This window comes from Anabas testudineus, chromosome 6 (assembly GCF_900324465.2).
Source record: "Anabas testudineus chromosome 6, fAnaTes1.2, whole genome shotgun sequence".
In the NCBI taxonomy this organism is placed as follows: domain Eukaryota; kingdom Metazoa; phylum Chordata; class Actinopteri; order Anabantiformes; family Anabantidae; genus Anabas; species Anabas testudineus.
In genome coordinates this window covers 16,233,220-16,246,054 of record NC_046615.1, presented here as the reverse complement: position 1 = coordinate 16,246,054, position 12,835 = coordinate 16,233,220, and the positions used below count along the sequence as shown (strand labels likewise).

The 12,835-nt window shown below is 41.2% G+C and overlaps 1 protein-coding gene across 2 annotated transcripts; it reads right to left on the bottom strand.

Moving 5' to 3' along the window:
* Positions 1 to 3: 3 nt before the first annotated feature.
* On the bottom strand, positions 4 to 12,107 carry pik3c2g (phosphatidylinositol-4-phosphate 3-kinase catalytic subunit type 2 gamma). Of its 2 annotated transcripts, none has more exons than XM_026366092.1 (33): positions 11,767 to 12,107; positions 10,886 to 11,306; positions 10,714 to 10,793; positions 10,192 to 10,349; positions 9,619 to 9,733; positions 9,388 to 9,499; positions 8,936 to 9,006; positions 8,683 to 8,746; positions 8,477 to 8,602; positions 8,324 to 8,354; positions 7,999 to 8,182; positions 7,742 to 7,864; positions 7,352 to 7,480; positions 7,146 to 7,260; positions 6,944 to 7,077; positions 6,591 to 6,779; positions 5,756 to 5,849; positions 5,509 to 5,603; positions 5,122 to 5,302; positions 4,917 to 5,024; positions 4,727 to 4,819; positions 4,427 to 4,556; positions 4,190 to 4,326; positions 3,924 to 4,093; positions 3,665 to 3,821; positions 3,480 to 3,589; positions 3,175 to 3,340; positions 2,370 to 2,488; positions 2,153 to 2,249; positions 1,982 to 2,045; positions 1,744 to 1,823; positions 1,498 to 1,623; positions 4 to 1,393 (listed from the first exon to the last, which is right to left on the bottom strand). In XM_026366092.1, exons 2-33 carry the CDS (start codon positions 11,222 to 11,224, stop codon positions 1,241 to 1,243), a joined length of 4,050 nt encoding a protein of 1,349 aa, XP_026221877.1. In that variant the 5' UTR covers positions 11,225 to 11,306; positions 11,767 to 12,107; the 3' UTR covers positions 4 to 1,240. The 2 variants fall into 2 exon arrangements, with proteins under 2 accessions (XP_026221877.1, XP_026221878.1); XM_026366093.1 differs by having other exon boundaries at positions 1,241 to 1,393; positions 10,886 to 11,279.
* Between the last annotated feature and the right edge of the window lie 728 nt (positions 12,108 to 12,835).

The following is a 12,835-nucleotide window of genomic DNA, read 5'->3' as shown; positions in this document are numbered from 1 at the left end:
CCTCAGACATAAATACCAGTTTTATTGTCAGAAAATAGCTATTTTATTCCTGCTGCATGCACAGTGTGCAGCAGAGGAAAAGACTGGAAGGTTTCAGCAGTGTGAATAAGACACAAAGAATAGCTCTGGAAGAATCACTCAAGAAGTGAAATCCCTGGAGTAACATATTAGATTCTTATTACAGAATTAATAATTGATGCAAGGTTCAGCTCACATAAGATCTTTCCCATCCACAAGACACAGTTTTCTTTTTCGTTTAATCATCTACTCTAAAACAATAGACACAATTCTATTAAGGCTGAAACTGAGTGATGCCAGGAATCACATCCATAAACAGTATTTTCTTCCAAGTCTACCTCCCTGTGAGGGACCCAGCAGGAAGTAATATATTAATATTCACAGAGGTATACATTACTGAGCTAAATCCAGTGCTGGGAATGTCTATTTCTATCCTCGTTCACCACTGAATCCTGTGAATGAGATGGAGGAGTGTAAGGGTCAACGGGCCTGTTAGCAGGAGGATGGCGCTAAGGTAACGTGGGAGTCTGCTTTGCTTAGAAAGAGTGGACGTGTTTTTCCGGGATAATTCTGTTCAATGTCACTGACGGATGTGACAAAGGATGGATTGAGGGGGAGAGTGTTAACCCCGTGCCTCAGGACAGAAATGCAGAGTTGCCATCCTGCTCACACTCTCTCACTCACCCATCTCTTCCCTTCCTCACCCTCCTGCCTCCCACCTCTAATTCAACTGTTCAAGGACATGCAGTTGACAGAGCCCGAAGGGAGAAACACACTCAGGTAACAGGTAGCCTGCATCACCTCCTGCTTAATCTTGACCACACATAATTACAAGGCCACCTTTCGTCTCACAACAAAGAAAAACGTTTTAAGTGCAAAAGTGCAAGTCATAGTTTCTTTTCTTCATTAATCACCAAGGCTACATATAAACTTATTTAGCAAACATCCTTCATATGATCAACATTTAAAAGTTAACTTATGAGGTAAATGATGCATCACAGAGTAAACAATCCCTGAGTCTTTTACTCAGCTTTGTAACTTCATCCAAACGCTCCATCCACTGCCAGTATTGAGCTCTAGCATGAGGTTAGTTGCATCTGTTCAAAAAGTATAAATGACACAGTGCACAGTGACTTCCTCCAGGTGAATATGTCTTAGTTTAACAGTCCCTCAGTGTGGCTGCACCCCCTGCTGGCAGCAGGCATACAGTGCAGCAATGAGGTCAGATTGCACAATTTCCCAGGGGAAACCATTTCTCCTGGCCAAGCAGCTCGTTTTCCAGTTTAACGTTGGTGGCAGCCACAAAAGTCTTCTTGCTCTTCACTGTCACTTCTAGCACCATCCCATACAACAGTGGGACAAACTTGTACTCCAGCTGTGAACAAGAGGCAGACGTTTCATTTGTCAAACTGTTCAGTTTTCTTTACCAAAATCTTCTTCTAAAAAACATCATGTCTACATATAGAGGTGGTCACGTACCAGTTCATTGAAGGTTGGGTTGTCATTATTGCGGACCACCTTTGTCTTCCTCTTGTACTGTTGCTGAGGGTCCGGTCTCAGATGTGTGACCACGTAGGCATCTGGGTTAGAGCCGTTTGCAAGTTTCTGTTGAAAAGAGGAGCAACCACCATAAACTGTTTTTGAGAGAGAACCCGTTTAACAACGAATAGATTCCAATTGTTTAATGCTCCAAATGATGCAATGATCAGAGTAGAGGAAACTCACAATGTTTTTCAGGTGTTTCACCAAAACTGAAAGCTTAAAGTTAGAGTAAGAAATGTACAGCTGGATCTGAGGGCCGGCACCTGAAATAGATCATCGGTGAATCAGTGCCAGGAAATAATAACATGTCTTGTAAATGAACTATCTTTGGAGTTTCCTCATGACATAACGCAGAGCCAGCCACTTAAAATTTTGCAATTATTTTTATCCACCCATTTATTATTTAAGAAATGAAAATTACCCTTCACCACACTTCCTTGGCCTATGCTGGGGCCATCCAGGAACAAGCTGCACACAAATTCATTCTGCAGGTGACAGAGAAAGATTGGTTTTCAAGTTCCGAGCTAGATTAAACAATAGATCACTGACAGCAGGTGCACAAGGGACAGAAAACATGAGACGAGAGGCTTACCCCCTTGCACGGTCCCTCAAACAGGTCCTTCAGGTATTTATTCAGCCTAGACATCTTACTGTCTGCGGTGAACGACATCTGATACCAGCTAGGGAACCTTTGAGGGAGAACGAGTGAGCATGTGCCTTCAGTTATTGTGATTCATTCAGAATAACACCATTACTAAAATCTGAAACAGTCGCAGTGTGTGTGAAGTGTGTGTTTTCTCTCCACTCACTGAGGCAGCATAGATTCAATGAAGTATTTCTGTAGCTGCTTGTGGATCAGGTCAAACTGTCCAAATGTCTTCTCACTGGTCAGAACCCCATCATCAATGGTTACTTTCAGTTTATAGCGCTGCAAATGAGACAGAACAAATTATTTCAATTGTTTCACTTGTTCTCAATTAATAAGACGGTTGCTATCCCGAATAAAAGAAGCTGCATAAAACTGCATAAAACTCTTCAATTAAAATGCAATTGAATTAAAATGTATGTTATTTGTAAAGATAGATTTGTGTGTGTAAATACTACTGACAAAGCAAGTCCTACTAACACAAAGAGTTTCCATTCCACAGTTTCCATTCCTTTATTACCACTACTGTAACACCAGAAAACAGGGGACATATCTCTGGTTCTGCCTTGACAGGAAGGTGCTCTACTCTGCCACTGAAGACTTTAACCTGACACAGGAAGCTTATTCTGATCAAAGTGCATTGAAATTTCAATAAACACCATTATGCTCCTACTTGATTCTCGAGAGTGAGGGAAAGGCAGAACTGCTGTGGCCTTAAGTGACAGTAAACTGTCGCTCACTCTCACTCTCATACACATGATCTGGACAGTACCAGGGGTTCTTCCCCTTACACCAAATATGTGTCAACCTTCTGTCATTTCCAGCTGTTTCATCAGCTCCTCCTTTGTATTAGGCTTCGTGGAGCCTCAAGGGAAATCACTCCGTGATATTTTGTTCTAAAAATTAACTTGCAGTCCCACATTTTCTGTATGAATTACCAAAGCACAAAGAGCAATGTGCTGCCTCACCAAATCTTTTCCTTTACCGGTGTATCCCTCGATGACAGCTTCTTGGATGTTAGTTCTGGAAGCGGGGATGCCTTCCAGGGTTAGAGATTGTTTTCTACCTTGAGCCATATTATGTGTCAAGAAGTTAAACTTGACTGCAAAACAGTCCATGCTCTCCTTGATTTTCCTACATTACAAGAGGTACAAAGACACACAACCATCAGAATAATACAGCTGCAGAGTTATAAGCTATATTTTTAATTATTCGTTTAATTTGAAAGACAGACTGTGCTTATATATGTGTGTGAGTTTGCACATTAAATTACTTTGTGAAGTAGGATGTGGCTTCCAGGTCTGTGTCATGAGGTCTGAGGTTGTTCTGGACATACTGCAGGTCATTAGCGTCTTTAAGTTCTGGCATTCCTGCATGTAGCATCTGTAAAACAACGTTCACACCATGAGGTGTTAGATACAGTATAAAATACAATATTATCTTCGGTTAAGGTCTTACCAGCTCCAGCATGCTGAGGATCAGTGCAGAGCGCTTTCTGATTATGTTGTAAGCCTCACAGCAGAGCTCTACAAAGCGATGCAGGCGCTGAGGCTTCTGCCCCCCACCTGTGATGAAGTGTTGCATCTCTGATGTAAAGATGAACGGTGACCGGTCTCTATGATTGCAAAAAACAGTTGGGGAGGTTTTTAACTTTATACATTCTGTACCTCTCTGCTATGTCAGTGCAAAAACCACTATGTGCATTATAATGACTTGCCTTTTAAAGCTTCCAAACTTCTGTGCGTTGCCCATAATCTTGCCAAAGTCGATGTGGAACATGTGTCCGCTGGGTTTTAACATGATGTTGTCATTGTGGCGGTCACAGATTCCCAGGATAAAGGTGGCCACACACCACCCTGCACATGAGTGGATGAAGTTCATCACAGCCTGTGCATATACAGCGGGAGAATATCACATGGGGGTTTGTTTCAGTGTGTAACATGTATGGTCAAGCATCTGTGTAAGTTGTGCTGTAATCTTAACCTCCTCATAGTCGTCCTTAGTTTTGTTCCACATGTGGAACCATTTCTCCAATGTATCTTCACGAAGGGTCCCACTGAGACCCCACTCCTGGTGAATCTTCCCCAGAGTCACTGCATCTGGAACAACCTCCACCAGGCCTGAAAAACAAAAAACAAACTTTATTTACAGTCACAGATATGTAGGAAAGGCAGGCTGTTCGCATTTCATATAACAACACAACAAATACATTAAACTGACCTCGATCGCTGCCGGTAGAAAGACAACTGTAGGTGATCATTTGCAAGTCGAGTCCCGCCTGGAGCCACACGGTGTTCATCGCGCGGACTATCTGAAGTACCAGCATGTCCTGACGCAGGCTATCTCCTGTCTGAACAACACAGACAACTGAGTAAAAAAAGAAGTTTACTAAAAAGCTTTCTGTTTGTTCACAATTGTCCTTTTGTCTCTAGCAGTATGTGCAAGATGGTATTTGATTCCCCTACAAGGGAACAAGCAATAGGACAACCTAGATCAATAAAGGGCCATGTTATTACCAACCTTGCAGATGATGCTGACGTTCTTGGCCAGAGGGTCAGTACAGACGAACGAGATCCCCAGAGGAGCCGTGTTGGAGTTGTAGAACTTACAGGCCTGTAAATAACATACCACAAAGAGACAATGCAGTCGTGTGTGTATATTAGATAGACAGAGAAGAATGATAAAGGTGTTTGTTGTGTAACATTCTTACATCCATGTCCACTGCCATTACATGTACTGCAGGATCCAGTGGTAGACAACAACTGTCTCCGTTTTCAAAGAAGTCATTGATCATCAGTTTTTCTGTGTTCAAAACATTCTGCAGACAAATAGGGTGAAATAATAAAATGCAGGACGGTTAATGTCGTAACTTAAGTGACTGAGTACGTTAATAGATGACAGATCTGTTTACAGACCTTACGTCGAGACTTGTCAGCCGTGCGAACCCTCACCGCCACCTGTACGAGCACAGACACCAGATGGGTTTCACGCTCCAGGTCCTGCCTCAGTGCTCGGCCACAGCAGTGCCACAGGGCAGCCCGGATCTTACTGTACCAGTTCTGGTAGTAGGGTTCACTGGAGGCATCCTCCAGCAGCCTGACAACAAATAAAACACTGCATGAAACTCACACTAAACAAATAAAGTAAAGATACTGTGTGTTACCTTATATTTACTCTAATATTACCAGCGACAAATGAAATGTTCTCTTTAGCAAACTGATACTATACTACTGAATGATTCAACATTTTCAGGTGAATGAAACTGCAAGCACTAGATGTTAGATATCTGATCTGTTGCTCACCAGTAGAGCTGATGGGCGATTCGTATGTTCTTCAGCGATCTCTCCAGCAGCAGCATCACCAGAGGTCCATCCAACTCCCACTCACTCGTCAGCGCCTGCAGGACACAATGACTGATTGGAGAACACTAAACTGCTGAGGAAACTACAAAGCGTGTCGTCTTTTCTTATATTTAAAATCTCAACTCATAATAATATGATGCAGTAGGGTTGTTTTAGGTAGGTGTTTTTAGTGTGTCAGTGTTCTCACCTGAACCAGCTGTGGCAGAAACATCTCTAGCTCTCCATCTGGTATCTGTTCAAAGTACTGAACTGCAATCCTCCGCACAGTCTGATCATGGAAACTAAACAAAATGTGGGAAAAGTCACCAAACAAGATGGAAACTGAAATTATGGTTGTGATCACAGATGTAATGTAAGTATGTTACTGGTCTGTTTGTCTTATGAAAGGGGCACTTTCTGTTATAGTCCACACCGATAGCACAGGCACAGAGACGGCATGAGAGGAGTCAAGGAATGGTAGTAAGCTTGGTCATTAAACAAGGTGATGTAGTAAAATTAGTTACATCTTAAAATAAACTTACTACTAATAACTTCCCTGAAACAGTTGTCATGGTCGCCACTACATATCGCGTAATTGTCCTCAAAATCTGGTCTATACATCCTGATTTGGGAGGAACCATATGATTTATCTAAACAAAATTTTTAAATCCTTTATGACAAAAGTGTTTTGTGCCTTTAACTGTACTGTCACTACAAAACCATATTACATGTCTACTAGTGCTACTACTATATTTCAATCTTCATCATTCTTCGGAAGTCTTTTTAGATGCTGTTGGATGTTTAGTATTATTTCCAGTTCCACAAATAGCAATCTTTGATTAACAATACTTGTAGTAAATTAAACAGTATGTTGAGCTGATATCATTGCCCTGTTATTTTGTTGTAGTCACTGTAGTTGGAACTGAGCTAAGAGGCTGTAGATGACAAACATCAAAACCTTCTCCATATGTTTGCTGTTAAACTATATTTATTGGCAGTTCCTGTGTCCGTATTTCTCTGTGTGAATACAATTAACCATGTACCTTTCACTGAGCAGGAACAGGGCCTCCTCAGGTAGGTGGATGAGCCAGTTCTCTGCGATCGTATAGATTTCTGTCAGGATTTCAGGTCGCCAGTGGGGGGCTGCACCCAGCAGCAGGTGGAGGAAAGTACTTCCTTTGTCAGCAGAGTAACGTTTTTCCCAGAGGAATGCCTTATCACAGTCTGTTAGACTGCAAAGGGAAAGGTTATTGAGAAGCAAAGATGTAAAAGCAGAAAGCAAATAATACACATCACCATTTGTATTAGAAATGTAGAAAAAAATATGAAACTCAAACTCACTGCACAAATACTTGTCCAGTAGTTCATAGTATGTTGATGGTTATTATCTACTCACAGGCAGAGGCAGTGTTTTCTAGAGACCTCCAGCAGTTTCTTTTGCAATTCCTCACAAGGCGGAGAGAATGTGGCTGAACCCGGCAGTGCGATGGGCCTCTGATATGTCCATTCAAAATCATGTTGAAACTCAAGCTGGGGAACAATGATATGATTAATCCCTGTGCTGGTAAACAGAAGAAGACTTGTTCTGTGTAACTGACCTGCAATATGACCCCAGTGGCTTGTGTGTGGCTGTCAAACAGGGCAGGGGACGGAGGGACGGGCATCGCGGCCAGTGTAGACAAACTGAGCAGGACTGTCCCCATTACCAGAGCCCTAAAAACCAAAAAGCATAAGAAAGTCAGCAGACCGCCAACAATGCTCTGTTGTAAAGATGTTATGAGGCCTGTGAAGGTGGACGACATACTTGTTGCTGTAAAGAGGTAGAACAGCCCAGCCTAATAGCTCCTGGCCCTTTCCCTTCTTAGAGCCCTTCAGCTGAAACGTTAGCATGCTTTCATATGGCAGCTCATTTACTGGAACAGGGAACACCATCCTAAAATCAAAAGCAGACATCTACAGTCGTTAATATGCTCATTGTTATCTCAGTTTTTTAAAATAATTTCTTGATTTATATTACAACAGAACTGTTGCAGACATTCATGAACACACATCAGCTCAGTACATGTAATATTGTGTGAACTGTGTGAACTAGCACTAATCCGATCTTGTTCACACAATACCTGTGCAAACAAGGAAAGGGAAAAGTTCATTCAAGACATTTATTCCATGAGAATCTACCATATTTTGAGCTTACATTCGGCTAAACTGGATCTTGTTTCCATGTGACAAGGTGGTGCTGATGTTTTCAGAAAAGCCAGTGGGGCCGATCTTTACTCCTCCATATGTCAATTCACAGGTGAAAGAGAATGACTCATAACTAAAAACCACAGAGAGGAAAGAGAGCAAAAAAGTCAAGAACATGGTTAAGAATTCTGTTTGTGTACACATGTAATTGCACGTGTGTGTGTGTGTGTGTGTGTGTGTGTGTGAGACCATGACATGTGCACATACAGGGTAATCCAGGTGACCTGTAGATTGTAGAGAGCAGAGATGTTGAATTGTAAGATGTCGTTGTTGTAATCAATCAGGCATGTTTCCAGTTTGCGGGTCAACTCCTGACCCCTGAAGTCTGACAGGAAGTTGTCAAAAAACATCTGCAGCACTTTTAGCAGCGCCTCGTTGAGCATCATCAGCGCTAGAGTACGGAGAATAAACATCACGTCATAAACACATGACACATGAAGATGTCATTTAGCATTTATGAGTAAAAGAATTAACAATTCTGCAGTCGCTGCTTCATAAGCAGAGTCATTATTGTCGAGTGGCAGCTACTCACCACTTTCACACTCAAACTTTTCTTCCTGGCTCTGTGAATGAGAAATACAACTTGTTAGTTGTTGATGGTGAAAAGACAAAGTGTTGTTCTTCCACGCTGCATACATACATATGTAGCACATCAAAAGTAACACTAATGCACTTCATATCCTACCAGAGGCATGGGATTGGTTCTATTAAGCCGGCCGATGGCATCCTCCACCTCTTGACATGAAACCCCGCACAGAAGATTGCTGATGGTGCGAGCGTGGTTGCCAAGCACGTTTATATTCATCCATGACTGCAGACACGACGAGAATTAGAATTAAATACTGATGGACGCGTGAGAGAGATCTCTGCGAGACACTTTACATTACTGACCTGACTTCTCATCAGCTCCGTCAGCTCTCTGTTGTAGCCGTCAAGCACATTCTGCAGGCTCAACCTGAGAGGGGAGAAGAAGTTAAACACACAATAAGACACAGTGGTACAGAGCAGCAAAGTCACTCTACCTCCCCTACAGTATACATTTTATTTTTACAGACACCATTTGATGTTGAGCAATCATTGCCACTGATAACATTTTACAAAGACGGATGCAGGATATGTGATGCAGAGCTGCTCAATATCTTACTTGCTGGTGCTGAAGACACAGACTGGACGCAGCAACTGGAACAGGTGGCATGGGCTCCTGTCATCTTCACTCTTAGAGAAGGAACAGAAGTTGAAATATTGATTGCTTTGCTAGGTTGTAGCACTTTACTGTGCATTGTTGCACAGTAAAGTGCATGTTGAATGACTGTGCTTTAATATGTAGAGCACAGAGCCTCGTTAAATTACTATTTCAATTGGACTTTTCTTAAAGTTAAATAAGTCTGTGGACTGATCAGTTCCTTCCGTGAAGTTACGTATGTTTAAATAGAACAAAGTCAAGAATTTTGGGTGGAGGTTTTTACAGCTGTATGATAAGACGTTGGCCGGGGGCCAGGCCCAGGTGAGTGCATTTTAACACTGATAACATGCCACTCCTTCTTGGTGAATGATCTATACTGTAAGTGGGAACAAAAGGAGTTTGAACAGACTTACGTCTCTGGCTAAAGAGTGTTTGAGGCTGTTCACATGGAGCAGTCGGAGGGGGACGACTAGCTTCAACTTGAAGTAGATCTGGATCTTCTCGTACATTCCCAGCAGCTCTTCACTACAGAGAGATATGGCACATGTTTGCATCATACACTGGGTCATCATAGCATGTGGATCATTTAAAGTTTAAAACTTTAAATTATCAAATTATTAAAAACTTTCAGGTGTGTGACTTACTTTTGGAGATACTCCTCAGAGTCACAGAGTTTTAAAACATAATCCCCACTTGTGGCAGGACTGAGGTCCAGTAGTTGTAAGATTTCATCAATCAGACTCTTAACTGTCCTGTTCACTGCAGAAAAGATTCAGGGTTCAGATTTCACACACTTCAGATTTAAGCAAGATACTGGAGTGCATGACAACCAGGGCGCGTTACCACAAACAACACAGAGTCTACCATATATTCATAGCCATTATTTTCCTAATTGATATTTTCTGATTTTAAATTATAACGAGACATAATCAACACACAAACATATGTATGTCCTGATAATACTTTGTGCAGTACAATTATGATGGTTATTTACTGTGCTACAGCAGTACCCTGTGTATTATGAATTAACATTTGTTTTTCCTGAGTGTAGATGAAATATAGCACTGTCATTGTTTTTTGTTATATTCTCAAATAGTTGTTTTCTAGTAAACAGTGTAACTGAGGATTTTAAATGATTAATAAGAATACAACATTTACAGTTACAGTACTCCACATAACTGAGGGTAGGAGACTAGTAAAGACATGCTGTCTCTTACCTGTGGTGGGGAGGGGGATTTGGTTATTGTCCCACTCAGTGGCCACACTGACAGTCACCTCCACCTGCTGCAGCAGGGCAGAATGGATATAAAGCACCCGGCTCCACACAACACCTGAGTTATGGACACTGTCAGTGTGTTTGTACCGTGACATCAGCCTGTCAGAGGCGGTTGAGAAGAGAAACCGGTTGCAAATGTGAAAGTTATGATGACAAATATACTTAATATTTTCACTTTGTGCTTGACATTGATTTATGACATTTCACTTAAAGTACAGAAACACTTTTTGTTTAAGAGAATTAAACCTGAAATCAGGTTTGAATCAGGACATTTAAGGTCCTGTAACTGGTTTTGTTTCATCATATGTTATATTTTATCACATAGCAGATATTTTGAAGAAAACATAAACCTAATTAAATACAGTTTATATTTATCCCATTTAGATGACATGATTTTAAAATGTTGATAAATTAGCTACTGTAAATAGTATATGTGGCCAACAACTTTGAATTGTTCTCGTACTTGGAGGTTGCAGCACTGAAAGAAGCCATCCTCTTGGTGCTGCCTTGAGGAGTGTCTATCAGTGCAATGGTCCATGGATCCTGATTTAAAAAGAAAAAGGCAAACCTCACACTCTGATGATTTTGATCATTTAAATTTGGGTAATGACATTTTATTTGTGTCACATACTCACATGATTGTCTACTTCTGTCCTGGATCGATCCAGTTTGTGAGCATGCTTGGTGATGTCACAGGAGAACAACCTTGTGATGTTGCCACGGGGTACTCGCACCCTGGAGGGAACAGGAGGGGGTGACCGGCCCCGTCTACCCGGCAAACAGTCACTAGGGAGCCTGAGTCTGAGCGCGGAAAAGCTGCTCTCATCCAGGTGTGTTTCATTACTTTCAGAACAATGCTGAATGTCCTCGTAAATATGCGTTGTTGGGAGATCATCTCTCAGAGGCATGGGGAGGTCAGTGACGCTTGCATCTTCACTGTGGAGTGTTTCACTTTTCCTTGCAGGAGGATCCATCACATCTAGTCCTCATTTAAACACGGTAGTGTTTCAAATTGTCAGCACACCCTTACTTCATAGCAGGCAACAAATGGAAAAACTATGTGGCATTACAGACACATACGACAGACACACACACAAAGGGAAAATTAAACATTGAATTAATTACATTATATTAGTGAATGACACTTACTGGAGGCAGGACCATCTGGATGTTGAAGGAATGGAGTCTAACTGAATCTGAGGGTTTACGTTGGTCTAATAATTAACAACCTTTCAAATCTTAACAGGAAATCTACCAGAGCGCGGCACTCAGTCTGCAGCACAACTCTGTTAAAGTCAAACACCAGCTGCTTTCAAAACCACAGTTATTGTAAATTTAAATGGGTTTCACCTACAGTATGGTAACTGAAACTAAAATAATGTTCAGTTAAATGTAAAACCCAGGTACTGAAGATACTGGTCTCAGACTAACTGCAACCAGCATATTTACACTTTACATATTAACATTAGTTCCAAAACTGATCTTTTTGAAAGCATTAAAATAGTGTTTAACTTACCATGAAGGCTCTGTTGATATCCTATCCTGCATCAACAAGGTAAATCCTTCACCGAAGCCATGCTCAGCGAGTTACACCTGAGCGAGATGTGGAAATGTGTCCAACTGTGTGCACTGTGCCCTCTCTCTTCCCCGTCCGACAGCCTACCACAACATTGCCTCTGCTGGAGGAAACAGAAAACTACATATCTATGTGTATGTTTTGGTTAGATTCACAAGCTGTGAATTTAACAACCTTAGTATAAAACTAGACAGCGATGGAATAAAAAAGTGTTGTCAAAATGTAACAAACACACAGTATGTTCACTAGAAATGAACTGACAGACAGCGTAACATCCACTCCTCATCCAGGAATGTGATTGAACAGGTTGGGGAGGTATGAGAGCACAGTGTTTCTGTAACTGTGTCCCACTTATGACAGCTACGATAAGATGAATTGACCTCGGAGGTGGGTATAGTTGAGGAATGTTTCAGATGTTTAATCAGACATTTCTTTTACTGCCTTCCGCTTCCTTGTTAGTTCATTTTATGCACTTTTATACACACACACACACACACACACACACACACACACACAGGACAGGACAGAGACGCTGAATCCTAGATTATAAAAACCCAAAGAAAACTGTGCTTTACTTGACTCTTTATCATCATTATGAGTCTTCAAATGTTTTTTTTTTTTAGTAGAAATGACAACCAGAGCACTGCGGTGAATGTGTCAGAGGTTGTGTATGAAGGAGGAAAAAGAAAGATTTCCTGGTTACTATGTACTACTGTTCCTCTTTGTACTAGTTATACTAACTGGATGTGTAGTGACAGTGGTAAGAACCATTTTATTTTGGTTTCATGAAGACATTTCTGTCTGAGGAAGAGGAGCTGGCTGTAAGCACAGCACTACATCTTTAATAATAAAATACATTATACAGACAAACATGGGTGTTAATAGAAATTCCCACTATCAAACTTTTATTTTTCTTGACACAGTATCAATCAAAATGAGTCTCTTTTTCATCTGGATATGGAACATGAAAAGAAATAAGAAAATAATTCGAATTAGAGGAAGAGTTCTT